Here is a 27,935-nt window from a genome sequence, read left to right as displayed (position 1 = left end):
AAACTTTACCGGTTATGTGTTTAGATTTAATTGCCAGCCCACATCATCGCCGATCGGTGTCTTTCATTGTGTTTGATTAACCAAGAAACTTGTTACTCAGCTGTACTTCGTAAACAAATAGCCGCCAACTTGTTGGGTAAACGTAAGAGATGATATGACTACAAAACTGATCTTCATGCCGTGCTAGATTTATTTCACTTGTAGCAAAATATGCTTTTGTTTTTAGGATTTCTTCTGGTACTTTTTAAGCCAATATCTTCATCAGGTAAGCTTTGGAAACCATTTTTGGACTTTCTTTTTTTGTACAATTTCTATATATTCCTCTAGTTCTTGATGCGTTTATATTTCAACGCCTGCCTCCACCACTTGTCGTTTTGATTCGCTATTTTCCGAGTTATATTCTGAACAGAATGCTAGCTCCTTTTATAGCTCCGTCCAATAATTTTAGTTATGTAACTCTCTTTCTTAGATATTAACTTTGCTTTGAAATTATTTTCGAAGAAAGCGATTCATACTTGTGCCGTTAAATCAATTGGAACGAACTGTGGATTCAAAATGAGGCACTCAGATTTTATACAAGATTAAAATAAAAAGTTTTTTTCTATGAGAATTTTTTGTTATGTTATAAAATGAAACTAGGCGTTCTTCGACGCATTATATCAAAAAATACATTTTAAGAAAGGGTTTTTGCTGGCGTATTGAGTGCCAAATTATTTTCTTCACATCAGTTCTTCACAATTCGTCTCATATCTTTTTTATATCCGTTTATATTTCTTTTCTTTTCCTTTTCCTTTTCCTTTTCCTTTTTTTTTTTTTTTTTTTTTTTTTTTTTTTCTTTTCTATCGTACCTACCTTTTCTTTCTTCCTTCCCTACATTTTATCTTTCCTCTCTTATTGTATTTTGTTGTTGTTTTTTTTTCTCCGGTCTCTTATTTCTATCTCGTTTATTTACTTTTCTTTTTTACAATTTTGTTGTTGTTGTTGTTGTTGTTGTTGTTGTTTTTTTGTTGTTTTCTTTCTTTTTTCTTTGTATCAAATCACCCCGAAGAAAAAACGAGCAAAGGTTGTTGCTAATGAACATTATTTTATACTATCAGAATCAGTATAATAGTGAAACTCTCAATGGTCATGAATTTTTGCATTCTGTTTTCATCGTGGATTATTGATAAGGTTCTTAGTATTCTTTAGAAATTTTGAAATTTAGGTACGTAGTAAGAACATGATGCTTGCATGCATATGAGCATATATAACAATATTTTTCAATTCTTTTGATAAGCGTAAAGTTCATAGATGCGCACATCACGAAATTCTTTAATTTTCAAACAAAATAGTTAACCACGGATTATCTCTTGAAACAGTTAAACTAACAAAAGGAACAAATATCATGACGGAATTTCCCCCCAAGTAATTGACTTCGTGATAATTAATGTCAACCAACTCCTTGATGCACAATCCATGTGTTGCTATGGAAACCGATATGTTAGGAATAAATAAACCAAAATATGTCTCTTTTACTCCGACGAAGGACTAGTGTCCGAAACGTCAGTAAGTTTGTTTTTTTTAAAATCTTTTCACGGTGTAAAATTTACCCTTTTATCATTACTGTCAAAATGTGTCTAATTGAACCACTGATAAAACGAAAGACTATACTCTTAGAAATATTGTCCTAAAAATTTAAATAAGTGAATTTGAATTTTAGGACCTTTTTTAAAGAAGTCATTGAATTGAATGACACGGATTAGCAAAAATCGCCCTAGTCTTTATTCATTTAGTTTACGATGTATTAAAAGCGGAGGGCAACGTACGATAGGTACAATGGGAGCTGTAGGGCTTCCTCCACGCTCTGGGCTTAAGATTTATTATTAGACTCATAGATAATTCACGAAGGAAACACAAAAGAAATCACTACAGTAGATCTTCATCAGCAGACAAAGATTTGCCCTCGTTTTGGCATAGACTTGCACCTCGATTTTCTTAGCCCATAATAATCTGTATTTAGAAATTCTGGTTAAATAGGATATTTTGCAATTAGACGTTTGATAAGTAATATAAAGAAATCGAGTCCTTGTTTTATCGGAGCTAAAGCTTAGATGGTAGTACAATCATTCCCTGATCCGCCAGGTGCTTGTGTATCATTTATTCCCAACTCCCAACCAATTGGCAGAGAACATTCCCGTTTCAGACCATGTGTTCTGCCCTAGAGAATCATTCCTTCGTATAATGGTTATGCATGAAAAATCACATATATATGGATTCAACTCAAACAAAGAATCTCATTCTTAATGAAATGACACGTGATTTTGAATCTGAAAACGTCATGCCTAAGATAAAGACCGCTGTTAGGAAAGGAATGACTCTTGAATCTTACTAGGAAGCGTGCAACCCCTTTGCCTTTTGAAAAATCAAAGATAACTCCCTATATATGTTACCAATATAATAAACTCACTACATAATTGTTATTTAATTCTCAGGATGTGGTCAGCGGCCACCAGGAGCGAGAGTCATAGGCGGAGATATCGCTGTACAAAACTCCTGGCCGTGGCAAGTCTCGTTGTCGCTGGGTAACTATCACACTTGTGGAGGGTCATTGGTCGCGCCCACGTGGGTTGTGACGTCAGCACATTGTGTGGTTGTCTTTCCTTTGCCATACCTCTATAATGTGATTGCAGGTAATAAATCTATGAATTAGTAAATGTAATAGGACTCCATGCTGTCCAATTAAGAAATAATTGGACGAGGAAAATTCCGAGGACTTCCAAAATTGGATGAGGTCTTAGGCCAAGTCCAATTTGGCAGTCAGAGGAATTTTTCGAGTCTAATTATTTCTTGATTGGGGAGCATGAATTCCCATTACCTAATAATTATATAGCTGCCTAATTAATCCCATATCAACAAGACCTGTCCAATTAAGAAAATGATTGGACAGTTACCTATATGGGATTAATGATAAGCTGTATAATTAATAGATTAATGTAGCTATTACGGATAATTTGTATGTAGACCAGATAATTAAAAAATAATTTGTCTTGTTTTCGTTCTTAATTTTCAGGTGCCCACAAACTTTATGGCAAAACTCCTGTGCAGCAGAAAATCCGAGTAAAGAATATCCACATACATCAAAAATATAATAATAAAACCTTGAAGAACGACATAGCACTGGTTGAATTGGAAAAACCTGTTCGACTGAGCTCGCGCGTCAACACTATTTGCCTTCCACAAATGACCGATGGGCTTGGAAGTACCAACAGCAAGTGTTATGTTACAGGTATGATAGATCAGTACGGAAGTAATATATAATATAATAAACAAACCTTGAAAAACGACATAGTACTACTTTGCTTGAAATGGAAAAACCTGTTCTTCTGAGCTCGCGCGTCAACACTATTTGCCTTCCACGAACTATCAATGGGCTTGTAGGTATGATAGATACTAAAAACATTTGCAAGTAGACCTGAGATTGACCCCAGTAGAACTTCGAATTCCAAATCCAGGGGAGTGGTTCAGGGGTCAGGACTCCACCCTTAACAACGCGTTGTTATTCCCTTTTTTAACATACGATATATTACAGGGGTAGAGAATCTTTACACTATGATATCGTGAACATTTTCTATTGAAATTCATGACTCTTATGCAGGCTTATAAATTGACATCAGATCAAGCTCCTTGACGTCACATGCAAGGGGTCTATTGCATTTATTCAATATATTTATTTAACGGTTAAACTAGTGAAATTTTAAAGTGGAACTTGAAAATAAAACTTGACACGCTAATGCTGAATCATAATAATAATAATAGTAAAAGTAATAGTAATAATAATAATAATAATAATAATAATAATAATAATGGTGTTATATGACAATATTTTGGTGCAAGGCAGATTAATCTTGCAGCAGCGTTTAGCACGAGTTGTAACTTATTTGATTGGCCAGTGGGAGACCGTTGCAATAATAGATTCTACTTGTAATAAAAGCATGTACTAAGGTTTGCGTGGTCTCCAACGACAAATACATGCGAATGCGCCAAATAATATGCAGATGGGAAAATGCAGAGCTGCAGGTCTTACTGATATGAGTAGGCATTGATAAATTGGAGTCAAACCAAGATTTATGCTGTCTCATTAGCTACAAAACATAAAACCGTCTCAAGGCTTGTTCCTTTGACTAGCCAATAATGCCTTGTTATATTTTAGTCACGACCAAGACGCCATCGAATATGTAGTTAATTTTATATGAGATACACAGGTAACCCATAAACATAAAGGCATCCCATAACAGATACTTTTTTTTTCAGGTTGGGGACAAACTGAAACAGAAGAAGCAGCAAGTTATCTCAAGGAGGCTCAACTTCGAGTGGTAAATCACCATACGTGCTACGAGAAGAACAAAAAATACCATCCAGTGGATCAGAAGACCATGATTTGTGCAGGATACCGTCAAGAACGAGGTGGTTGTCAAGGAGACAGCGGTGGTCCGCTTGCCTGTGAGGAGTATGGACGCTGGTTGTTGAGAGGTGTAGTCAGCTGGGGGAGGTGGGACTGCTCTACGGAGTATTACACCGTGTTTGCGCGTGTTAGTACGTTTGTCCCTTGGATTGAAGACATTATGGCAGGTACGTTAAAGGTCGGTTTAGACGGTACGATTTTCGCCTACAACTATCGTATACAAAACGCTCGCGTCTGTCGTAGGCGGTTTGTAGGCTTGATTTACACGCTAAGACTCGAGTTGTAGGATGGCGCGAGCGTGTTGTATACGATAGTTGTAGGCGAAAATCGTACCGTCTAAGCCTTAAGAAATGTCATGTTTGCGGTTATACCGCTATTTTTAAGAAAGGTACGTTGTGGATGCCAATGGGGACAAGTGATAAGCGATTGAATATAGGTCATTCTAAGATCCAAGAATAGGTGTAATAACTGGTGTTTTTATTAGTATTCAAGAAAACGGAAGTTATTAGAGCAGTGTTTGTATGAATGTGAACTGGAGTCGGTGTCTTATGCGTGCCTTGCCAAGACCGTGATTTTTTTAGAATTTTGATTGAATTATTTCTCACGCAATGTGATTTGTCTGGTAGTGCAGTGATGTTGGCGTGGCTGTCTCCGCGCCTTGTTTATGCCGTGATTTTGGATTTTGGGTATTCGATTGGTCGGAGGTCGGAGAGTACATAACTCCTGCCACGTGGGCTGGCCTATGCCTTGCCGTATGACAACCGTGTTCGTGCGGCGAGCGTTTCACACCGTGAAGGGGGGGGGGGGGGGGGGGGGGGGGGTAGTACTACCACCCCCATTTGGGTAGGGGTGTGCCGCCAGGACCTCAAAACCCTTACCCTATCCCAGACCTAAAATTTTGAATATACATACCCTACCCCAGACACTACCAGACTAAAACTAAGAGTTGAACACCCTATCCCAGATTAACAGGGTTAGTCAATATTTACTAACGTTTTTATTGTTTTTGTGCCGTCAGAAAGCGTAGCCTATTCGCTAGACAAAAACGTCCAAATTGTTAACCCTATCCCAGACAAAATGTCCAAAAATGATACCCTATCCCAGACCCAAAAGCCGAAAAACCGTACCTTTTAGGGCGGCACATAACCGTATAACAAATATAGGGGAGTAACCCCCCCCTAAACCCCCGGGGGTTTACAGTCGTACGAAAACTGCTCTAATGCTGATATATTCACTAGTCCATGAAACCATTTTAAATACCTTACTTATTCATGTCACGGTTGTGTGTCCATAACTACTCCCTTCCGTCTTAGAATGACATATCGCCGGCCTACATAAACTTCTTTTGCTCCGACAACCCTTATGGAAATAAGTGTATACATGGTCGACTGGTGGACTCGTGTTAATTGTATTCATTTCATGTTCTATGTGATGTCTAACTTTTTGATATGTTTAATGATCAGGTAATGATGGAAGCTCTACTTTAGGTAAGGATATTCTTTACTATGATTTAACTTTGTTAACTGAAGCCTCTTTGGTATAATATTACACTTGAATATAGAGTATTTAGCGCTGTGATTGGTCGAGCGGCCACTGATTATAGGACTCGACGGTCGGTCGATATTCACTTCGCATTAGAAAATAAAAATAGGCTTTGAACTTTTAGTTTCTACAGACAGACAGACAGACAGACAGACAGACAGACAGACAGACAGACAGACAGACAGACAGACAGACAGACAGACAGACAGACAGACAGACAGACAGACAGACAGACAGACAGACAGACAGACAGACAGACAGACAGACAGACAGACAGACAGACAGACAGACAGACAGACAGACAGACAGACATTCGAAAAAAAAAAAAAGAGGCTTTAGACACATTCAAATGGCACAAAGTAAAAATTAAAAACGGAAATAGGCTATGCACATTTGGCTCCTATAATGATAATGTTTTTGTATGTTGCGATTCAGGCTGCAGTATAAAAGACCAGGAAATTTGCCATCACTTGGAGAGTGTTTGTTCAGTGAACGCTGCTGTACGAAAAATGTGTCCCAACATGTGTGACTCATGTGAGTATTGCAACAAACTTGAGGAGTCAGTTGAATTAATCATGGCAAATGAATAATGCTTTAAAGTCGGCTACGCCTCGTGTTCCTAAACTTGCTTCTAATTTAGGACTACTGTACGTCCACAGTAAGATACAGTACGGCTACTGTACATCTATACAGTAAGATACGTGCGACTACTGTTAATCTACAGTAAGATAGGTACGACTGATGTTCGCACGAGGAAAGACACTTAACCGCTACTGTACAGTTACAAATTTGCTGTATTTTCCCACTCATACGAATAAAGCTCTCTAATGGTAGCGCACAATTGCGCCTGCCCAATTTATTCATTATCTATTTTTGATTTCTTTTCTCATTCCCCATTACCTTTTCCCTTACTATCTTTCCCTTTCTTTTCTTTCTCATTATTATTTTATTATTTTATTAATTATTTCTTCTTTATTAGGCAGCGAAGCAGAAGGCGGTGCTGGTCATGTTGGTATGTATAAGTCTTTTAGTCTTTTAATCAGGTTGAAATAAAAGGAAGTAGAAAAGAAAAAAAGTAACTTCCCCTTCAACTGACCTCGTGTTTCCATTTTATTTATTTCGAAAACTGGAGACAGATTATGTTACTATAAAACTTCATAGAGGCTTTACACCATCAGTTGATGGCAGCCATGACAGGAGGCACAACAAAAGTCTTTTTTCCCCAGCGGGGAAACGGAATTAGTTTAGTTTAGTGCGTTTACCACCCTAGGTGGACGGCTGGATGCCTAACAGGTTATGTAAACCAGATTCGACCATATTCAGTTGTTCCTGCCTCCTGTCATGGCTGCCATCACGTGAAGATGAAAAGCCTCTGTTTTGCAGTTTTTTTTACTTTATTTTTTTATTGTAAATCCTTTTTTTCCAGACTGTAGTGATGTGCCTCAAATTTGCTATCAATTGAAGCAGCGATGCAACGAGGCCATCGTATCTAAAGTCTGTACTAAAGTCTGTAAAGGCCACTGTAAGTCTTACAAAATCCTTTTTAATTCGAACAATAAAAGACTGAATAAAAGCCAAACTTTTTATATAAACTCACGACAGGTCTGAATATATCATTTTCGAGAAATCCCGTATCGCATGTCTGTTCTAAAAACTGTAAAGGCCACTCGAGTAAGTCTAACAAATCCTTTTTAATTCGAGTAATAAAATATAAATGCAGGACTTTTCATATCAACTAGCTTGAATACCATTTCAATAAATTTTAAATGCATCCTTTTTTCTTGCGGAACAGCCCTTTTGAACTTAGCTCACACTTCCACGGATTTTCAAACAATAAAAAAACGTATAATACAATTTATTTATTTTTCTCCTTCCTTCCTTCCTCCTCCTCCTCCTTCTTCTGCTTCATCATCATCATCATCTTCTTCTTCTTCTTCTTCTTCTTCTTCTTCTTCTTCTTCTTCTTCTTCTTCTTCTTCTTTTTCGTCTTCTTCTTCTTCTTCTTCTTCTTCTTCTTCCTTCTTCTTCTTCTTCTTCTTCTTCTCCGTCTTCTTTTTCTTCTTCTTCTTCTTCTTCGTCTCTTTTCCTTTTTTACTTGATTTATTTCTTTCCTTTTTCCTTCTTTCTCTCCCTATTTTTCTTTTTCTTTTATCCTTATTAATGTATTTTTGGTGTCTTGTCCTTTTTAGGTTAAAAAGGAGAAGTGGAAAGAATAGTAATGTTCTCTGTACAATAATAGTTGTATTAGTAAATAAATATAGTATAATTCATTCAAGTTTAAATCTATCATCAACACATTGCCAATTCAAATATGTTCATCGACGTTAATTTATTTGATCTATTATTTGAAATTGAATAATAAACTTCAGATATCCCAGATAGAACCTTCTTGACTTGTCTTTACTGAGTTACAAATCTTTACGATTATACCAAACCCTGATTCGGGGCTCTTCGAAGGAGAAAAAACCGCAGGAGAACAAGAGGGAAAAAAAAAAAAAAATTACTGACACCTATTTCGAAAAAATGAAAGGCGAAAGGCGAAAAAGGCGAAAAAGGCGAAAGGCGAAAGGCGAAAGGCGAAAGGCGAAAGGCGAAAGGCGAAAGGCGAAAGGCGAAAGGCGAAAGGCGAAAGGCGAAAGGCGATAGGCAATAAACGATAGGCAATAGACGAAAAGCAATTAGGTCATTCCAAGATCCAAGAATTGCTGGAATTACTTGTGTTTCTGCTTCTTATTCTCCTCAATAACATGGACCTTAGTGTTGTAACCATACTTAATAGAGTGGAATGGATTAAACTCCATCGTCAATATGAGGACAGACACTAATAAAAAACTGATGTCAATTCGTTAAATTTTTGACAGAACATCCCGTAGCTTTTCTTTTCTTTCTTTGTTACTTTGCTTTGATATTATACTTCCCTCCTTTATTTTTTGGTTGACTTACTCACTCTCTCTTAGCTTTCTACCGTTCTTCCTTTCATTTCCCCCGCCATTAGACAAAATAAAGCTTTCGTTCTACAAGATAGCACGCGGTAGGCTTTGTGATAGGAAGGCGGGAATTGATGCTTTTATCAAAGGGCTCAAAGAAAAACTAAGGCTTCTAGAATCCACAAAATATCACTTTATTTTATTGCCACTCCAGTAAAACTAAGATGACCCCTCATACCTGATTTCCGACTGGATTTTACAGAATTAAGATAGCTTAAAATCTTGACAGAATAAGACTCTAAATATCTTATTTAGCCTATAAAAAGCATAGATAAGTAAACTGTTGATACCTCGACGTACGCAAAGCTTTTTAGACAACAAAAGTATCTTCTTCAACACTGGTAATAAGTCTTATGAAGTATGAATAGGAATTTCGATATGATTCTATTGTGCCTAGCATTTTTAATGAGCCTCGCTTGCTCAACTCCAGCATCTCTTAAAGACAGATCTTTTGCAACGGTAAGTTTGTCTTCATTCGAAATTACTAGTTAACTCTTGATTTTTGACTGTTGGTTATTTTGCTGAGCTGTTACTGCCGCTGCTTCTATCTCTGTTTTCGTGACTGCATGCATTGTGTTTTCGTTGTAGTAAAAATTGCCAAAAAAAACTGATTCATTATCATTGCTGTTCGTATAATCTTTCGCTTGTTTTTTTTGTTTTGTCTATTTTCTTTTGTTCCTTCTTCATTCCCTTCTTTTCTGCTCTATTTTGGTATATTCTATGTAAATTTGTTCAGTTTTAATTTTTCTGGATCAATCTGATAGCTCGTTTTTATCCGTTCATTTTTTTCTTTGTTCTATTGTTCGTAACGTAACAGGAATACTGAGGCAGTTTCACTACATCTCTCCGTTAAAAACCGGCAACCATGACTTTAGAACCGCTGTGGAACTTTTCCAGGAATTTATGCACCTTCCAGTAACTTGTAACCTGGATGAAGAGACCATTAGAGAAATGAAGAAGCCACGATGTGGTTTTCCAGACATCGAAGAAGATTTGGAAACATGTAAGAGTGTTAACGAATTGGTTCCCGTTTGAAGTGAATGTGATTGTGATTGTGATATTCGTAAACGGTCGTCTGAAAAAAATAATATCAACCAATTAGGCCAATTTCGATTACCATAATATTTAAACAACGCACATTTCTTCTTCCTTTTAAACAGCTTCCCCTGAAAGAAGAGTCAAAAGATATACTGTTGCACCCTCTTCCAAATGGAACCGCACCCACCTCACGTACGGGGTATTTAATACCGGTAAAGATTTGTCATCTGATAAAGTCAAGGACATTTTGAAGAAAGCATTCAAAATATGGTCCGATCAAACTGTTCTAAGCTTTAAATACATGATTGATGTCAACGTTGCTGATATTAAAATAAGGTATACAATAATTACTCTTTGATTTAATAAGAATACTAGTTGTATGTATCTCATACTCTTTGATTGTATGGCAAAACTATGTTCAGGGGTAGATTCGAACTCCATGCGAACTATTGTGGTTGTTTTGGAATAAAGATCCTAAGGAAAAAACCACGAACTAAAAGATAAATATATCACAAAGGAATTTTAATTTATCATTTTTCCCAACGAATTCGCCCAAAAAATCCGCCCCCCCCCAAAAAAAAAAAGGAAAAAAAGAAGAAAAAAGAAGAAAGAAAAAAGAGAAAAAGAAGAAAAAGAAGAAAAGAGAAAAAGAAGAAAAAGAAGAAAAAGAAGAAAAGAAGAAAAAGAAGAAAAAGAAGAAGAAAAAGAAGAAAAAGAAGAAAAAGAAAAAAAAGAAAAAGAAGAAAAAGAAGAAAAGAGAAAAAGAAGAAAAAGAAGTAAAAAGAAGAAAAAAAAAAAAGAAGAAAAAGAAGAAAAAAGAAAGAAGAAAAAGAAGAAAAAGAGAAAAAGAAGAAAAAAAAAAAAGAAGAAAAAGAAAAAAGAAAAAGAAGAAAAAAGGAAAAAGAAGAAAAAAGAAAAATAAGAAAAAAAGAAAAATAAGAAAAATAAAAAAAATAATAAAAATAATAAAAATAATAAAAATAATAAAAATAATAAAAATAATAAAAATAATAAAAATAATAAAAATAATAAAAATAATAAAAATAATAAAAATAATAAAAATAATAAAAATAATAAAAATAATAAAAATAATAATAATTATTATTATTATTTATTATTATTTATTATTATTATTATTATCATTATTATTACTACAGCTTCTCATTAATCCCATATAGGTAACTGTCCAATTAGTATAGGACATCGCACGATCTCGAGTACAATTTGGAAATTAATAGACACTCGTAATGTTTTGAAAGTTCTTGTAATTGCGCGAGCCTTTAGGGGATTGCAATTAAAGAACTTTCTAAACATTACGAGTGTCTATTAATTCCAAATTGTACGAGAAGATCGTGCGATTTTCTGTTTATAGTTCACTCAACAAAATTTCAGTAAAAAATGCGAAGCGACGCCGTTCATCTTTATCTATTTGGTGGCCGATTTTCAGTCCATCGTGCAACTGAAATGCATAAAAAAGATTAGTTCTTACGACTTTAAAATTTTATTTATGTTTTTTAAGTACAAAATGATAGAAAATAATTGTTTTGACATTATTTTGGCCGTGTTGCCATAGCGACTTAATTCGGTACTCCAGAGGAGTACAATTAACGCTATAATTGTACTCCTCTCGACCAATCAGAGTCGAGTAATTTTGTTGAGTGTACTATAATTTTCTTAATTGGGCAGGTCTTGTGGATATGGGATTAATTAGGCAGCTATATTATTAATAGGTAATGGGATTTCATGCTCCCCAATCAAGAAATAATTAGACTCGAAAAATTCCTCTGACTGCCAAATTGGACTTGGCCTACGGCTTCATCCAATTTTGTTAGTCCTCGGAATTTTCCTCGTCCAATTATTTCTTAATTGGACAGCATGGAGTTCTATTACATATAATAATAATAATAATATAATAACAAATAGATAGAAAAGGAAAGACGTGGATCAATTAATATTTTCTAAAACAGATCTCTAATAATAAACAACAATATATATTTTGCATTTTTTTCAGTTTCGGTTCAAAAAAACATGGATCTTGCCTTTACCAATTCGATGGCCCAGGGAGAGTTTTTGCGCATGCGTTCTACCCTCCAAGTGGTGATATACACATTGATGACGATGAACACTTCACAGATGGTTCATATTCTGGCAAAAACTTGTTAGCTGGCGTTGTGCATGAGATTGGTCACGTGATTGGTATAGGACATTCAAGTGACAAGAACTCGGTCATGTACCCACAGTACAGTGGTTTTGATCCTAATCTTAGTCTACATACAGATGACGTCAATGGGGTAGCATATTTGTATGGTAAGTGGAGGGATGGATGGGTGGTTTTGTGAATGGATTAATGAATTGATTTGTGAATGAGTAATTGTTGGATGGATGGATTGATGGAAAGGTGGGTCAGTTGATAGAGGAAGAGAAGGATAGATTGCTCGGTGGATGGGGGATGGTGAAAAATGATGACACTCTTCTTGCCCTCACTTAGATCAACAAGGACGTTGTTTCAGGGTTTGATCTGTGAAACAGTGCCCTTAATAAAATAGCCCAGAGGTTGTTTTAGGGCATTGTAATAAAATGATGTCAAGCTAAGGAAATTACATGCTTTTCAGGATCACTTAACTACAAATGATTGTTCTGTCTCTAAATGAAGAAGTATTTCAATCGATCGTAAAAGTTATACTTGTCTTTAAAAGCCAAACATAACTGTAGCAAGAGTAAATACCTATATGTAATAAAGAATTGTCACTGTTGTCATCCTTCCTTCCTTCCTTTTTCCTTCCTTCATTTATTGATTTGTCTATTTATTTCAGCAGGTCAAGATTAATGATGTATACATGAAACTATATCAAAAATAAAAATATCAGTAATATCATGCGTTAGGCTACAGAAAATGAAATGAAATGGTATGTTATAAAATAAATAAATAAAAATAAATATTTATGGAAGACTATTTGTCAATTGAAATATGAATTATATATGATTAAAATTAACTTTTCTAACGAAACATACACACACAAACAACAACAAAAACTGAAGAAATAGTCACAAATCACACTAATTAGCATATTTGAAGTATAAACCTGGATATTTCCAAGATGCATCATTCAAATCATATAAAAAACATTTACCAGTCAACTGTTCACTTCATGTAGAATCAATACTGAGAGAGGCACTTTGATAAGTGCTTAAAACATATTCTATGATCATATGGGAAGCAGGTAATAAGTCATAGCCGTTGGTGCACCCAGATATTCCCATGTGACACTACCTATATTATCGAACTTGCATTTGCTACCCATCGTCTTCCGTGTTGAATTCAAAATACTATTGATCACATTTAAGGCTCTACATGGACTTGCTCCATTGTACATTCAAGAACTTATTGTACAAAAGCAGCATAAATGTTATAATTTAAGATCAAACGAAGGTCTAACACTTCAGTATTTTTCATCACGGTCTTACTCGACACTGGGAGATCGTGCGTTGATGCTTGCCGCGCCAGTTCTATGGAACTGATTGCCACCTCCTATAAGAAACACTGACAGTATAAATGAATTTAAAAGTCTAGTTAAGACATACCTCTTTAAGCGTGCATTGTTTTGTTGACTATTAACATGGAACTTATTTTTCAAATCAATTCTAGATATTTATAATAATAGTTTTTGTTGTTGTTGTTGTTGCTTTATTAATCTTAGCTGTAAATATGTATATATGATCTTTTCTTTTTAGTCGTAATTTTTGATTTTGTAAAGCGCCTATGTACATATCCAGATGGAACACGCGCTATATAAATGCATTATTATTATTAGTATTATTATTATTATTATTGTAGCCGCCATCTTGCGCATGATTGATGATTACACAGTACTTATATTTCACAATATCTTCTCTTGATATTAGATCAACTAGCAAGGCGGCTGTTCCTTTGTTATTCATTTCTCAAGTGATTTGTTGCACTCCAAGAATTATTATGCGTTTTCGCGAAAGTTCTCGATTGAAGTGTCTATCTTTTTTTTTTTTTTTTTTTTTTTTTTTGTTGTTTTTTTGTTGTTTTTTTGTTTTTGTTTGTTTTTGTTTGTTTGTTTGTTTGTTTGTTTTTGTTTTGTTGCGCTATCATAAATTATACCAAACTGATCTGCTGTTGTTTAAAAGGAGTCCGTAATGGTACAGTTACATCATCTCAGTCCCAAACGGTTTTATTATACTAGCGGTTTTATAGAGTAATGTCTGTCTTCATTTTTCGTTTTCGTTTTTTCAAATTGTTTCCGGTGTATACCAACACCGATACCGTGCGTGCCGCCTTGTGTTTTTAGACCGAGTACTACAATTAGCAACAACGTTATTAATGCTTTTAAAACCATGCATAATTAATGAGAGTCTAAGTCAATTCAATTTCAGAAATCAGGTCACACAAATGATAGAGAATTCTCTTATTTCTTGCTGGTGTGGGGAAAAATCTTAGAACAGGCTAAATTCAAAAAATAACAACACAGAGCGAAAGGAGTGCTATTTCTCAATGATCGGGTAAAATTTCGAGGCTTTATTTTACGTTTCAATGATTTTATTGAAATTTTTGAAGAATCCCCATACATTTCCTTATAACATGACACCACAGAAACCAAGCTTGGGCTACCTGTGATCTAATTAGCATATGAATTTAAAATGTCCCAAAGGATTTGTGAATTTTCCACGGCATTTCACAGCAAGTCGTTTACAAACCTTCTCGACAAAGACAATAATTCTTTTGTTTATCTACTTCACTGATTGGAAATAATTTTTTAAAGGTCAACTGACTTTTCACGTTTGCCTTAAACGAGAATCTTAAAATCTCTAATTGCCTGAGTGCAAAAAACATTTCTATGTGATTGCAAACATTTCCATTTGAAACCAACATATTTGCAATTAAGTAACATTGTATTAGTTCTTTGATTGCACTTTTCTCCATTGCTAATATCTTTCTTAAACACAATGACTTAGCAGGAGGCGATTTCCAAGAAGTATGAACGGCATTAATTAAGTTTGAATGTAATACGTTAATGAGTTACGGTTTAAGTTGCAGTCCATCATAATACTTTGTTCAGTACGGACCTTTCGCGAACAGGATGAAGAGCTCTCTTTTGGTACACGCTGCTCTGTCATTCTTGGCTGTTTTTGCAACAGTGGCTGTTGCCAATGGTAAGAGACTAAACATTTTTATTTCATGTATGCCATGTTTTTTCTAAAAACTTAGAGCTTTGCTCGTTTTTTGTGTTTTATTGAACAAACTAAAGGAATCGAAAGGACTTTTTAAGCGTTAAGCCCCGTTTACACTGGCGATGTTTGCGGCGAATCCTTCAAAAGAGACATTCGTCTAGGAAAATCTTGGTATCCTGAATAAAACTTTACAAGTAAATTCTTTACCATCATTTAATATGGACAGAATCGCCGAAAAAATCGCAGCAAAAATCGCAGCAAAACTCTCTAGTGCATGTAAACGGGGCTTTAGATGCAATTATTCACTCAAGTTTTCAAAATGAAGATTTATTTGTGGCAAGCGTCTTCTCGACCTCGGCTTTGAAAATAAAAAAAAAACTATTTATAAGCTTGAGTGAAGACGCGGTCGAATTCGTTTTCTCTTTATTTTGAGTTACGAAGATGCTGACTTCAGGTTTGGATATTTTTTCTGTAAAGTTATCGATGAAATTCTGTTCAAGAAGTAAGTGTTTCTCTCGCATTTTCACAAAAATATATCTAATAGATCTGACCCAAAAAACCGCAACAGACAATAATTAAAAAGCAAAAACAAGTTATTCCATGATAAAAATTTGGATATCTTAATGACACTCGAAAGCTTTCGAGCTACTTCTACTTTTACGCTATTTTTTCTCAAAACCGTTTGGAAAGCTAGTTCAAGCATATGAATAAATAAAGAGCTAATATATCATTAGGAAGGTTGGGCTAGGCTTGCAGGTTAGCCTTTTTTCTTAATGTACCTCTTTACTTTAGGTGTAATGTTTTCCCATTTCTGAATAAAACAGCAGGAACTTGTGGATAAATTGAATCACCAGATAAATTAAGTCAGTTTCGCAAAGCTTTTTACGGCGATCTAATTTATCTAGTACAAGTTCCTGCTGTGTTATTCAGAAACACCGACGCAGTCCACGCTATTACTCTACTAGTGATCACCACTCTACTGAATTTTCTGTGTAAGTGGGGTTGCACAAACGAAGACACATGAATATTGATACAGCTTATTAAGAATATTTTTCTCAAGAGAATGACAAGTGTCTAATGGAAAAAGTGCTACGCCCAAGCTAAATGTATTTTATACTGTTTCATGAATCGTAGGAGCAGAGCAGACTGTCAGTGACGTTTTTCAACGTGTGGTAAACGGGAACAATGCTGACAAACATGAGTGGCCTTGGCAGATCTCTCTTCGTGTTAGTGGGAGGCACATTTGTGGAGGGTCGCTGATCAGAACTAATATGGTGTTGACTGCTGCTCATTGTGTGACAAGGGATAAAAATCCGAGTCGTTATAAAGTAATTGTAGGTAAGTGTTCTAATTGATTAAGTCAAATTTTGAATAAGTCAAATATTTTGTTCTTGTCTATTGGATCGTACAGATTATAAATCAGTTGGTTTTAAGCGTTGAAAATGGTTATTTTGCATTATGCTTCTCATTAGATATTTGTATAAGGGTATAAGGGTATAAGGGTATAAGGGTATAAGGGTATAAGGGTATAAGGGTATAAGGGTATAAGGGTATAAGGGTATAAGGGTATAAGGGTATAAGGGTATAAGGGTATAAGGGTATAAGGGTATAAGGGTATAAGGCTATAAGGGTATAAGGGTATAAGGGTATAAGGGTATAAGGGTATAAGGGTTATAAGGGTCTATAAGGGTATAAGGTATAAGGGTATAAGGGTATAAGGGTATAAGGGTATAAGGGTATAAGGGTAAGGTATAAGGCTATAAGGGTATAAGGGTATAAGGTATAAGGGTATAAGGGTATAAGGGTATAAGGGTATAAGGGGTATAAGGGTATAGGGTATAAGGTATAAGGCTATAAGGCTATAAGGCTATAAGGTTATAAGGGTATAAGGCTATAAGGGTATCAGGGTATAAGGGTATAAGGGTATAAGGGTATAAGGCTATAAGGCTATAAGGCTATAAGGGTATAAGGGTATAAGGGTATAAGGGTATAAGGGTATAAGGGTATAAGGGTATAAGGGTATTAAGGGTATAAGGGTATAAGGCTATAAGGTATAAGGCTATAAGGCTATAAGGCTATAAGGGTATAAGGGTATAAGGGTATAAGGGTATAAGGGTATAAGGGTATAAGGGTATAAGTGTATAAGGGTATAAGGGTATAGGGTATTAAGGGTATAAGGGTATAAGGGTATAAGGTATAAGGGTATAAGGTATAAGGGTATAAGGGTATAAGGGTATAAGGGTATAAGGGTATAAGGCTATAAGGCTATACGGGTATAAGGGTATAAGGGTATAAGGGTATAAGGGTATAAGGGTTATAAGGGTATAAGGGTATTAAGGGTAAGGGTATAAGGTATAAGGGTATAAGGGTATAAGGGTATAAGGGTATAACGGTATAAGGGTATAAGGGTATAAGGGTATAAGGGTATAAGGGTATAAGGTTATAAGGGTATAAGGGTATAAGGGTATAAAGGTATAAATGTATTTATTAAGAGGCAATGTCTGTAAAAATCAAACATAATCGAAAATCCGTGGCCAAGTTGAAAAAATCGATTTTTTTCATATTTGGTCCAAAGATGCAGAATACCATCCCAATAAACGTACTGATGTTCATTTTGAATAATTTCACTTTTATTTTGAGAAAATCGTGAAAATCGATTTTGGCCGTCGGTGCCTTCATTTCAGCCTAAATCCGAGGTGAAAATGGTAGGTCTGAGAAAGGCGCTCGCGTATAAAAATGAAGCAAACTAGAGAAGTTCTGTTTTTGAAATAAAGTAAAGGAAAGATTAATGATTATTTTAAGCTAAAAAATGAATGGGGAAACGCGTTCTAATAAGCGAACAGGAACGTTTTGTAAACTACATTTTTCGGGTTCTCAAATACTCAAATTTCACCCTTAGTTTGCAAAGCGCATTTTCATGTGCACCGGGTGTTCGGATTTATCTGAAATTCCAGCCATAATACCTTCGAATGTCAAGCAAAATCATATGTAAAATTCAGCTTGGGTTATTCAATGAGCGCTTTATACGAAACTCTCGAATTCAGAGAAATTTGCGTTGTTTGAGCTCGGCATCCGACGAAACCTTTTCGAGGCAGACATAAATATATTCTTAATATATTTTCTTGGTGTTCAGTTCTGACATTTGTTTTGATGTTATTATTTGTCGATTGAATATTGAGCAATAAATTATATTTTTTTGCTCTTTTTCGACATTACTTTAAAATGCTGTTACTTAAAAATTACAATTTGAAACAAGCATGTAAACACACGCGTCGGCACGATCTATATGACACTTATAAACAAGCCCATATAACTTCAGAGTTCTAAAAAGAGTTACATTGATGTCCAGATTTAGGACATTTACATTAAAAAACACCGGGAGATCCTACCTAAAAGATAAATTGCTTGATTATTGTTCATACCTAGTACTGAATTTCGGCTTCTATAGTTTTTGCTCGTCGTATAATACTTAGACAGTAATGCGTAATTTACCTTTAATCCAACTGGCATTTCAGCAGAGGCCGGGTGACTTCATTTTACGTACAGTTCCTTGCTGATCATGAGGATTAGAAAATTGTCTAATTTTGCAACGTATTTTCTTTAGATTCATAAATTTCATTTCGAGGAAGCCCAAGATCAATTTTAACAGCTCTTCATTTTGCTTATGGACCTCAGCTCCAGACTTCATCGTAAAAATACTAGCTGGTTCAGTTGTGAAATGTAGTAATGGCGTAAATGAAATATCTGTTCTCTTGAAAATTCCTGCTGTCATAATCGGTTTTATAAATGAAAATCCAAATAATAAGAAAGCAGTAAAAAGACAATTAATGTTCTTACTAGTCAAGCGGGTGTTGGTAATCATTGCAAGGGCCGTAGCGAGCCTTTAGTCACTTTAGTCAAACTTTTGGATCGCCACTACTCCCCCCTCCCCCCACCCCCCACCCCCCTCGCTACGGCCCTTGCTATGATTACCAACATAGCATTACTGTCTAAGTATACGACGAGCAAAAACTAAAGGAGCCGAAATTCAGTACTAGGTATGAACAATAATCAAGCAATTTATCTTTTAGGTAGGATCTCCCGGTGTTTTTTAATGTAAATGTCCTAAATCTGGACATCAATGTAACTCTTTTTAGAACTCTGAAGTTATATGGGCTTGTTTATAAGTGTCATATAGATCGTGCCGACGCGTGTGTTTACATGCTTGTTTCAAATTGTAATTTTTAAGTAACAGCATTTTAAAGTAATGTCGAAAAAGAGCAAAAAAAATACAATTTATTGCTCAATATTCAATCGACAAATAATAATATCAAAACAAATGTCAGAACTGAACACCAAGAAAATATATTAAGAATATATTTATGTCTGCCTCGAAAAGGTTTCGTCGGATGCCGAGCTCAAACAACGCAAATTTCTCTGAATTCGAGAGTTTCGTATAAAGCGCTCATTGAATAACCCAAGCTGAATTTTACATATGATTTTGCTTGACATTCGAAGGTATTATGGCTGGAATTTCAGATAAATCCGAACACCCGGTGCACATGAAAATGCGCTTTGCAAACTAAGGGTGAAATTTGAGTATTTGAGAACCCGAAAAATGTAGTTTACAAAACGTTCCTGTTCGCTTATTAGAACGCGTTTCCCCATTCATTTTTTAGCTTAAAATAATCATTAATCTTTCCTTTACTTTATTTCAAAAACAGAACTTCTCTAGTTTGCTTCATTTTTATACGCGAGCGCCTTTCTCAGACCTACCATTTTCACCTCGGATTTAGGCTGAAATGAAGGCACCGACGGCCAAAATCGATTTTCACGATTTTCTCAAAATAAAAGTGAAATTATTCAAAATGAACATCAGTACGTTTACTTGGGATGGTATTCTACATCTTTGGACCAAATATGAAAAAAATCGATTTTCTTCAACTTGGCCGCTGGATGTTTGATTCTTACAGACATAGCCTCTTAAACTCATTAATAAATCATGAGGAAAACACAACAGAAATCACGTTACGACCGTGAAAAGTGTTGTAAATCTGATACAAAACTGTGTTCATTTGCATAAACTTTAAGTTGGATTTTCTTGGCCAAATTCATTTTAATTTTGAAAATTTTAGTGAAACACAAAGGAACTAACCTAGACGTTTTCGATAAGTCATATACGGTATTCGCGTCCGTGTTGTATCAGATATACAATCACTGGGCTACGCCTCGTGGTTGTATATCTGATACAACACGGCCACTCATACTGTATATATTACATATCAGAACAAACTATGGATTATTCCAAGGCCCCAAGGTCTGAAACTCAATTGATAGTTTAATTAACAAGGCTATATTGCTCTTAGAGCAATGATGTTTCGGCCCGCTAAGCCTAGTTTCAGGGGTGTGCGGTTTTCATTTTTGTGTATTAGCTTTGTTTTTGTTTAAAATTTTTTCCCAGTAGAATGGACAATAAATGTGACAAAATGGATTTGGTGTTTCTGAATATCCATTTTAATACTGTATGTAATATATACAATATGAGTGGCCGTGTTGTATCAGATATACAACCACGAACCGAAGGCGAGTGATTGTATATCTGATACAACACGGACACGAATATTGTATATTACTTATGAAACGTCTAAGTGTATGCATTCATGTTCTACTATAATTTTAAAGATAAAATTGAATTTGGCTAAGAAAATTGAAGTTAAAGTTTATGCAAATCAGGACGATTTTGTATCAGATATACAACCTCCTCCACGGACAATGATTTCTATTGTGTTTGCCTCATGAATTATTCATGAGTTTTATAAATGTAATTGACAAATATTTTGCAGTTGAAACGTACTTTACATTAAATCACGTTACACAAATTAATGCCAATGGGAGACCTTGCTCTGAACGAAAAAAGTTAACATTTTTACAGTTCGGAGCGCAATCCAATCACGACAGTCAGACAGTGAGTAATGTTTAAGAGTTTTTTTTAATTTGGAGATTGGATCTATTGATTTGCCCGATGGGTTGGGGTATTATACGTGTTTCAGTATGAACATTTTGGGCACATCTTTTACCGTGGGGGTGGGGGATTTGTCAATTTTGAAAGGTGGAGGACTGGGGTGGAGGAATCTTGGCAGAGCAACCAGTGTCACAAAATAAGTGAGTGAACACATTTTTTGCTATTTTTTATATGAATATCTGAAGTGAGACGTCATCTGTCCTTTTGATATCAGTAAGGAATGACTGTAAGAGATTGATCTTGTATTTTTTGCTTTGATGACAGTCTTCCAATGTCGATATTTTTGCCTCAAACTTTCATGTTTTAAAATAGATCTTTTGCTTTGGACTTCATATTTTTAATATAAAAGCTTAGCTGCATTGATTTTTTTAAATGTGCAGTTTCTGTTCAGTTTCATTTTATAAAAAGCAAATTCAAAAAATGATTAAAGAAAATTGATTAAAAAAAATAAAATAAATAAATAAATAAAATAAAATAGATAAACTTCAAGGCAGTGGGTGATTGAAAGAGTTGATCGTAGATTGAATTTGGCTAAGAATCTACCTATCGTAGGTAGGTAGCAAAGGTACAGTAAACGATAAAGCATATCGTACAATGTGTATTGAATTGAGAATGTGTGTAATATTTTGTCTTATATTTGATATTTATTTTCTCCTACATTTAATATTATTATTCCTAAACTACAAAATATTGTACTCCTACCTACTAGTGTAATATACTTATAGTAATCTGACATCTGGGTTTTATAGCTTGTAATAGCTATTGCCAGAAGTCAGTGCCCTGTCATTATTTCTCTATTCGAATATATGTATACTCATTTATTATCATTATCTGTAAATATTGGGTACATTAAACATTAAACAATATATATATATATGTGCTCAAAAACTATGGATATACTATGCATTTTGTTTTACCAAATTAAAGTGAATTCATATCTAACGTTGTAGGTGTCCATCACCGACTACAAACTACTGCCTCCCAAGAAACGTTTGGAGTTAGTAAAATATACGAGCATAAAGCTTTCAGCATGAATCACCTTATGAAAGACGTCGCCATTCTTGTACTGGACAGACATGTTACTTTGAGTCAGCACGTCAAGCTGATAGAACTACCAAAACAAGGAAACAGGGTTCCTGTCGGTACGCTCTGTTTCATTACAGGTATTTCTTACATATTCTTATTTATTAATTTTTGTATTGGGTTTTAATTAATTCCCTTTATAAGACTTTGATTGTGATTATATACAAGAGGTGAGTCGCAGGAGACAAGGTTCCTGTAGTTAGACTGTGTAATTACATAGCAAGAGCATTTTTGTTTATTCTTTATTATCTATTAATTGTTTAATTGTGATGGGTTTTAACCCTGTAGTTTTAAGGGTGGTATGGGTGGCGTAGTGCTTTACAGCTCGCCTCTCACCGCTGGACCGGGTTCGAGCCCCGTCTCAGATCATATGTGAGTTACGTTTGTTTGATGTGCCGTTCTCTCCCTAGCCACGAGGGTTTTCTCCGGGTTCTCCCGAAAGGTTTTTAAGGATTCTCCCCGAGGGTTTTCTAAGGGTTCTCCGGTTTCCTCCCTACGTAAAAATCAGTATGTGAGTATCGTATCGTATGTTGTGAATATAGAATGTAGTGGTGGTACGTGTGGATGGAATCTCACGTGAGAGCCCCGTAAGGGAGTGGTGGTTGTAAAATATAAGTTTATATATTTATGTATTGAGTGACCATCCAGTTGAGTTGCGCTACAGCCATTTCTAACCTTTCTTCTTTGCCAGTAGGATTCTTTGTTCATAACTATAATAATTGTTGCGGATGGAGACAAAAACATTGCAGTCGCTGTTTTTTCCTCTAGAGTAGGTTGCTACTGATATCTATTTTCTTGCAGGCTGGGGTCGCACGATAGGTGGTGGAAATGCAGCTTCAATTCTTCAAGAAGCTCCTCTAAAAATTGCTGACCACCAGAAATGTGCAGCAAAGAATTATTTCCTACAAGTACACGAATAGAGTATGTTATGTGCTGGTGGAGAAAGAAAAGGCGGTTGTCAAGGTGATAGTGGTGGTCCCCTAGCATGATGTCAAGAGGGAGGGAAGTGGATTCTTCGTGGAGTCGTAAGCTGGGGACATAGTTTTTGTAATACGGGTCATTATACCGTGTTTGCACGTGTTAGCAGCCTCGTCAATTGGATCAACAACATCAATAATGTTGGTAACGGTAATGCAGGTAAAATACAATTAAATGATGGTATAGAGCAGTTTTCGCATGACTGTGAAAAGCTCACGGCACGAACACGTTCTTGACACGGCTAGGGATACGCCAGACCAATCACATTGCTCAATTCAATTCAATAGACCTATCCCGAATTCGCTTATTTGACTGACCACGAAACAATGGTTTGAAGTCGAGATTGAACTTGATTCTTTTATTCATCAAGTCCAACCTCGACTTGAAACCATTGTTTCTTGACCAGTCAAGCGAATTCGGGATAGGTCTTTTTCAATTTATTTAAACACCTTAAATAGAAATGAATATAACAAATCATAATTATTTATATTTACAACTTTAAATTCTATAAAAAATGTATAAATAAATATTAAATATAAACAGTTACTACAGTTAGTGTGCAGTGATAGTTTAAGTAGTATAAACTTTCGAGTAAACCATCACTACATACAGAAAATATAAATTACATCATGGCAAGGTTGTGGTGCTCGACAATTCACTCTCCACCCAATCAAATACCCAGAACACGGCATAAACAGGGCGCGGACGCGGTCACGGCACTTTCAGACCAATCACATTGCGCGAGAAAGAAATCAGCCATTTAAAATTCTAGAAAACATCACGGTCACAGCACGGCACTGAGCTTTTCACAGTCATACGAAAACTGCACTACGTGTCACCTTCTAGCTATTTGCGCTATATATGCTTAAAGGGATTAAAAGGCATCATCAAAAATAAAGACAAGACCAAAAAGTTAGAATTTATCAGTGATGTCCTTGTGCATTTTCTATATAGATTAGGGACCTTAAGCTGCAGGACGGCAACGTGGGCGACAACGTCGGCAAACTTGAAGCGCTTCAACTTTCTATTGTATTATTATTTCGTGTTTACTTAGTATTTTACTCAATAAGTATCCCAGTTTTAGAGTGAAATGTCGTCTTTTGGGAGCGCTTTACTTATAACGAAAATCAGCAAAGATAAGCTTTTGGCGTAGCCGTTCTCTTTAGTACGTAAAAATAGGACATTTCACGTCTTACTTTCAGCATAAGACGGCAATGATGCATAGTATTTCGTACATTCCAACGAGTGAGTATCTATTGAATAGCGCAATTAGTGCTATTGTATGTTTGCCGTCGTCGTTGCCGTCCTGCAGCTTAAGGTCCCTATTCATACAATAGGACGGGGACTTTCATGGAAATCCAAGACCGTGGGTCGATGGCCCGATATATCAGCTTACTTATTATTACTTTCTTAATTTTAAGGTTGCCTGGATAATCTTTCAAGATGTAGTTACTGGAAAAGATACTGCTCTTATAATTACTATGTAAGAGCCAAATGCAAGAAGACATGCAGGCGGTGCTAAGGTAACAAACCAATGAGAGTGGTATAGAATTAGGGGGAAGTAAGTATACAGGGTCTGATGCAGGATTTTTTCTAGGGGGTTGCACCATCCAGGATTTTCGTTCTTAGGAGGGGGTGCATCTTTTGCTTACAAACTCACACACCAATAGTGCAGTAGAAATCTCTTTATGTATGGGGGTATGGGTACACTCTCCCTACACCTGTCCCCTATATCCACCCCTGGTATATATAAGCAATAACTTTGTCTAACAAGTCGTTATATACTATGTTTAAAGACAACACGAAAAATCATGAATGTGAGTTGAGGGGTCTATCGAAGATGTGAGTTGAGAGTTGTGTGTGAATATTTTAAAAATATAGTGGTAGTGTGTGTGAGAGAAAATGGGCCAAATTGGAAATCAATATGCATGAAACACCCTTTGTTAATAATAATCTCTCTCTCTCTCTCTCTCTCTCTCTCTCTCTCTCTCCCTCTCTCTCTCTCTTTCAGGCCTCAAGTCCGAATATCCTTGTATACCTGATGATGGACCAGTAAAATAAACGAAATAAATGATTTAGTAATCAATAAAACGTGTTGGAATACCAACAAATGTATGTTTAAAATAAAAGAATAATCTGCTTGCAAACGACTTTTGAATCTTTTGAGTATCTTCTGGTGGGAGGTAATGTTTTGGCATATGGTTTTAATAAAAAATTTACGTACAGATAAATTCACTCTTTTTTAAGCCTTTTAACAGCGTGTAGGGTTTTACAAAATATATTCGACTCTCTGTCGCCTCATTATTGTCATTAATGAGCCTTTTGCAGATTAGTAATCACGTGGTGCTGATTAATTCACTGAGAGTAAATGAATGAACATCTTGATTCCAATGGGTGAACTTTACTGGAGAGCAAACACACTTTCTACCACCTGTTTCGAGTGGTCGTAATAAAACTGCTTTTCGTAACACACTGGTTCCAATCTTTTCATTCACTTCTTTACACAAGTAGCTAAAAAGAATCACCAATTTATAATGAAAACAAAAAAGGGCTTTTTTTTCAATGATATACTTTTTATTAAAGAAAATTTTGACAGGAATAAAGAGATATACACCTACTTGCAGCAACCGGCGTAAATAAATGTCCAAAACGCTGTATTGAATGTGTGTTGTGGTTTATTGTCTGAACCAAAACGCTAATGAAAGTTTGAAAGCGTTAATGAACTTACGCAAACATATTCATGATTGTCAAATTCAATGCTAAATTTCTTAATGAAAGTTCCATCGCACTATTGAGACTCCGTTCGCTTTATTGTATGCCTGTTCGCTCTAATGACACTGCTTCTTCGCTTCAATGAATATTCCTTTGCGGTTAATGAACAGCAAAAGGTGTATTATGCCAAAAGAGTGTTATTGTGTCGTTTTTTTAAAAATCATATTCGTCGTGCATTTTCCATGATGAGTGTTTGGAAATATCAACCATGCACCCACGCGTGCCCGCACCCCTCCCCCCAACCCCCACCTAGTATATATTCTGCGTATATATAGCGATTTTTCAGGTGACGTCACGCTATCGATAAATTTCTTTCATCTGAAAAAGGTGCTGATATTCCTAGTTCTAATATAGATATTAGTAATATTTTGAACTTTTGCAAAGATTGCACTTGAACTACTATTTTTTTTAAAACATAAAAATTTACAAAGAAATGTATATTGGCAGGCAAAATTTGCCTGGCAAAATACATCTCTTTCTCAAAGTTGAAGATTAAAAATTCTTACAATCTCTGGCTTATGGGTCTTATTACAAAACTTTACATATTCATTTACTAATATTGATACGAAAATTTGACTACAAACTATTTTTACTGATAAAACAGTAGGCATAAAATGGCATAAATATACATCTCTTAGTAAAAGTTGAAGATTAAAAATTCTTACAATCTCTGGCTTATGGATCTTGTTACGAAGCTTTACACATTCATGTACTAATTGCTGATTTTCACATGACGTCGTCAAAACATCAAAATCTAAGCTATAGATCGTATAAAAACATTTCTCAAGTATGTTTTAGAAGTCAGTGTTATAAGTCACAAGAAAAAATCTCGAGTCATTTCGATGTTTGGTTCCCGAGTTATGAAGGTTGAGTTTGTGTCACGCAATACCGTCACGTCTATCTAAATAGCGATGAAAATAATAAAATAATTTACTTTAGTTGAAAGATTTTCTCTTAGACACGTTTAAAATATCTATTTAAAGTATGTGTAAGTGAAAAATAGTCAAACATTAAATATTCCATCATTTTAAGCCTTTGGAATTTCGTCCGCCATGATGGTGTACCAACTTGGAACACCAAGATGGCCGCTCCATACATTTTAACCAAAAATTGCTTCATGTTTACTCGCCTATAGTTCCGCAACGAAATGCTTTACAACCTTAAAATCTGGCCAGTATATGTAGTTTGGACCGCTTTACAAGAATATAAAACTTCTATTTCATTATAATGCGAATTTACGCTTTTGAAATTCATGATGACGTAGGTGAAAACCAAGAATATTGATACGAAAATTTGACTACAAACTATTTTCACTGATAAAACAGTAGGCATAAAATGGCATAAATATACATCTCTTAGTAAAAGTTTAAGATTCAAAAATTCTTACAATCTGTGGCTTATGGATCTTGTTACGTAACTTTATACATTCATTTACTAATATTGATACGCAAATTTCAGTTTGACTACGAACTCTTTAAACTGATAAAACAGTAGGCATATAATGGCATTAATTGACTTTTCTTAAAATTGTCTTGTATATCGAAGCTAACATGAAAATACACATGAAATGTCACAAATATTCCATTAAGAAAAAGTGTAGTTTCTATTTTATTTTCATGTTAGCCTCGCATCCAAGATGCGTTTGAGAAGGGTTCATTTAATCTTTCGACTTAATTTTATCCTTCATGTAAACCCTCCTCTTCAAAAACAATTCCGCCAACGCTTACGACGAAGCTTAACGAAAGCCCTAAATCCTCGAAACCAAACCATAGATTAACATGGCGACAACCAATCGAGGAACCTTCCAACGCATTCAAACATTTAAATCTCTATTTCTTCCGAACTTTGAGAAGTTCAAATAAAAGAACTTTATATTTCTGGGAAAAATATCCAAAAA

The 27,935-nt window shown here is 35.3% G+C and overlaps 3 protein-coding genes across 3 annotated transcripts; all 3 read left to right on the top strand.

The window, feature by feature from the left end:
• Positions 1–148: 148 nt before the first annotated feature.
• Positions 149–8,353, top strand: LOC116307996 (chymotrypsinogen A). The gene is made up of 9 exons (XM_089038379.1): positions 149–265; positions 2,472–2,669; positions 3,050–3,265; positions 4,291–4,608; positions 5,905–5,928; positions 6,419–6,517; positions 6,963–6,995; positions 7,410–7,505; positions 8,173–8,353. The coding sequence occupies exons 1-9, from the start codon at positions 211–213 to the stop codon at positions 8,175–8,177; spliced, it is 1,044 nt and encodes a 347-aa protein (XP_088894505.1). The 5' UTR covers positions 149–210; the 3' UTR covers positions 8,178–8,353.
• A 995-nt stretch (positions 8,354–9,348) lies between these two features.
• On the top strand, positions 9,349–12,835 carry LOC148913991 (matrilysin-like). Its single transcript, XM_089025776.1, has 5 exons — positions 9,349–9,433; positions 9,788–9,973; positions 10,131–10,344; positions 12,020–12,315; positions 12,825–12,835. The coding sequence occupies exons 1-5, from the start codon at positions 9,349–9,351 to the stop codon at positions 12,833–12,835; spliced, it is 792 nt and encodes a 263-aa protein (XP_088881902.1).
• A 2,278-nt stretch (positions 12,836–15,113) lies between these two features.
• LOC148913990 (chymotrypsin-like elastase family member 1) lies at positions 15,114–25,413 on the top strand. Its single transcript, XM_089025766.1, has 6 exons — positions 15,114–15,186; positions 16,339–16,542; positions 22,156–22,368; positions 23,090–23,425; positions 24,688–24,789; positions 25,278–25,413. Exons 1-4 carry the CDS (start codon positions 15,114–15,116, stop codon positions 23,206–23,208), a joined length of 609 nt encoding a protein of 202 aa, XP_088881892.1. The 3' UTR covers positions 23,209–23,425; positions 24,688–24,789; positions 25,278–25,413.
• The last annotated feature ends 2,522 nt before the right edge of the window (positions 25,414–27,935 follow it).

The sequence above is a fragment of the Actinia tenebrosa genome, unplaced genomic scaffold (genome assembly GCF_029948245.1).
Source record: "Actinia tenebrosa isolate PJP-AT-01 unplaced genomic scaffold, QUT_ActTen_1.0 PGA_scaffold0__85_contigs__length_37466705, whole genome shotgun sequence".
NCBI lineage: Eukaryota > Metazoa > Cnidaria > Anthozoa > Actiniaria > Actiniidae > Actinia > Actinia tenebrosa.
The sequence above is the reverse complement of the archived record's forward strand: the minus strand, read 5'-3'. Positions and strand labels throughout refer to the sequence as shown.

Coding starts and splice junctions, on each gene's coding strand:
- LOC148913990 (XM_089025766.1), top strand. CDS start 15,114: ATGAAGAGCTCTCTTTTGGTACACGCTGCTCTGTCATTCTTGGCTGTT. Junction 15,187..16,338: donor AACAGTGGCTGTTGCCAATG/GTAAGAGACTAA, acceptor CATGAATCGTAG/GAGCAGAGCAGACTGTCAGT. Junction 16,543..22,155: donor TCGTTATAAAGTAATTGTAG/GTAAGTGTTCTA, acceptor CTAACGTTGTAG/GTGTCCATCACCGACTACAA.
- LOC116307996 (XM_089038379.1), top strand. CDS start 211: ATGCTTTTGTTTTTAGGATTTCTTCTGGTACTTTTTAAGCCAATATCT. Junction 2,670..3,049: donor CCTCTATAATGTGATTGCAG/GTAATAAATCTA, acceptor CTTAATTTTCAG/GTGCCCACAAACTTTATGGC. Junction 5,929..6,418: donor TGATGGAAGCTCTACTTTAG/GTAAGGATATTC, acceptor GTTGCGATTCAG/GCTGCAGTATAAAAGACCAG.
- LOC148913991 (XM_089025776.1), top strand. CDS start 9,349: ATGATTCTATTGTGCCTAGCATTTTTAATGAGCCTCGCTTGCTCAACT. Junction 9,434..9,787: donor CAGATCTTTTGCAACGGTAA/GTTTGTCTTCAT, acceptor GTAACGTAACAG/GAATACTGAGGCAGTTTCAC. Junction 10,345..12,019: donor GTTGCTGATATTAAAATAAG/GTATACAATAAT, acceptor CATTTTTTTCAG/TTTCGGTTCAAAAAAACATG.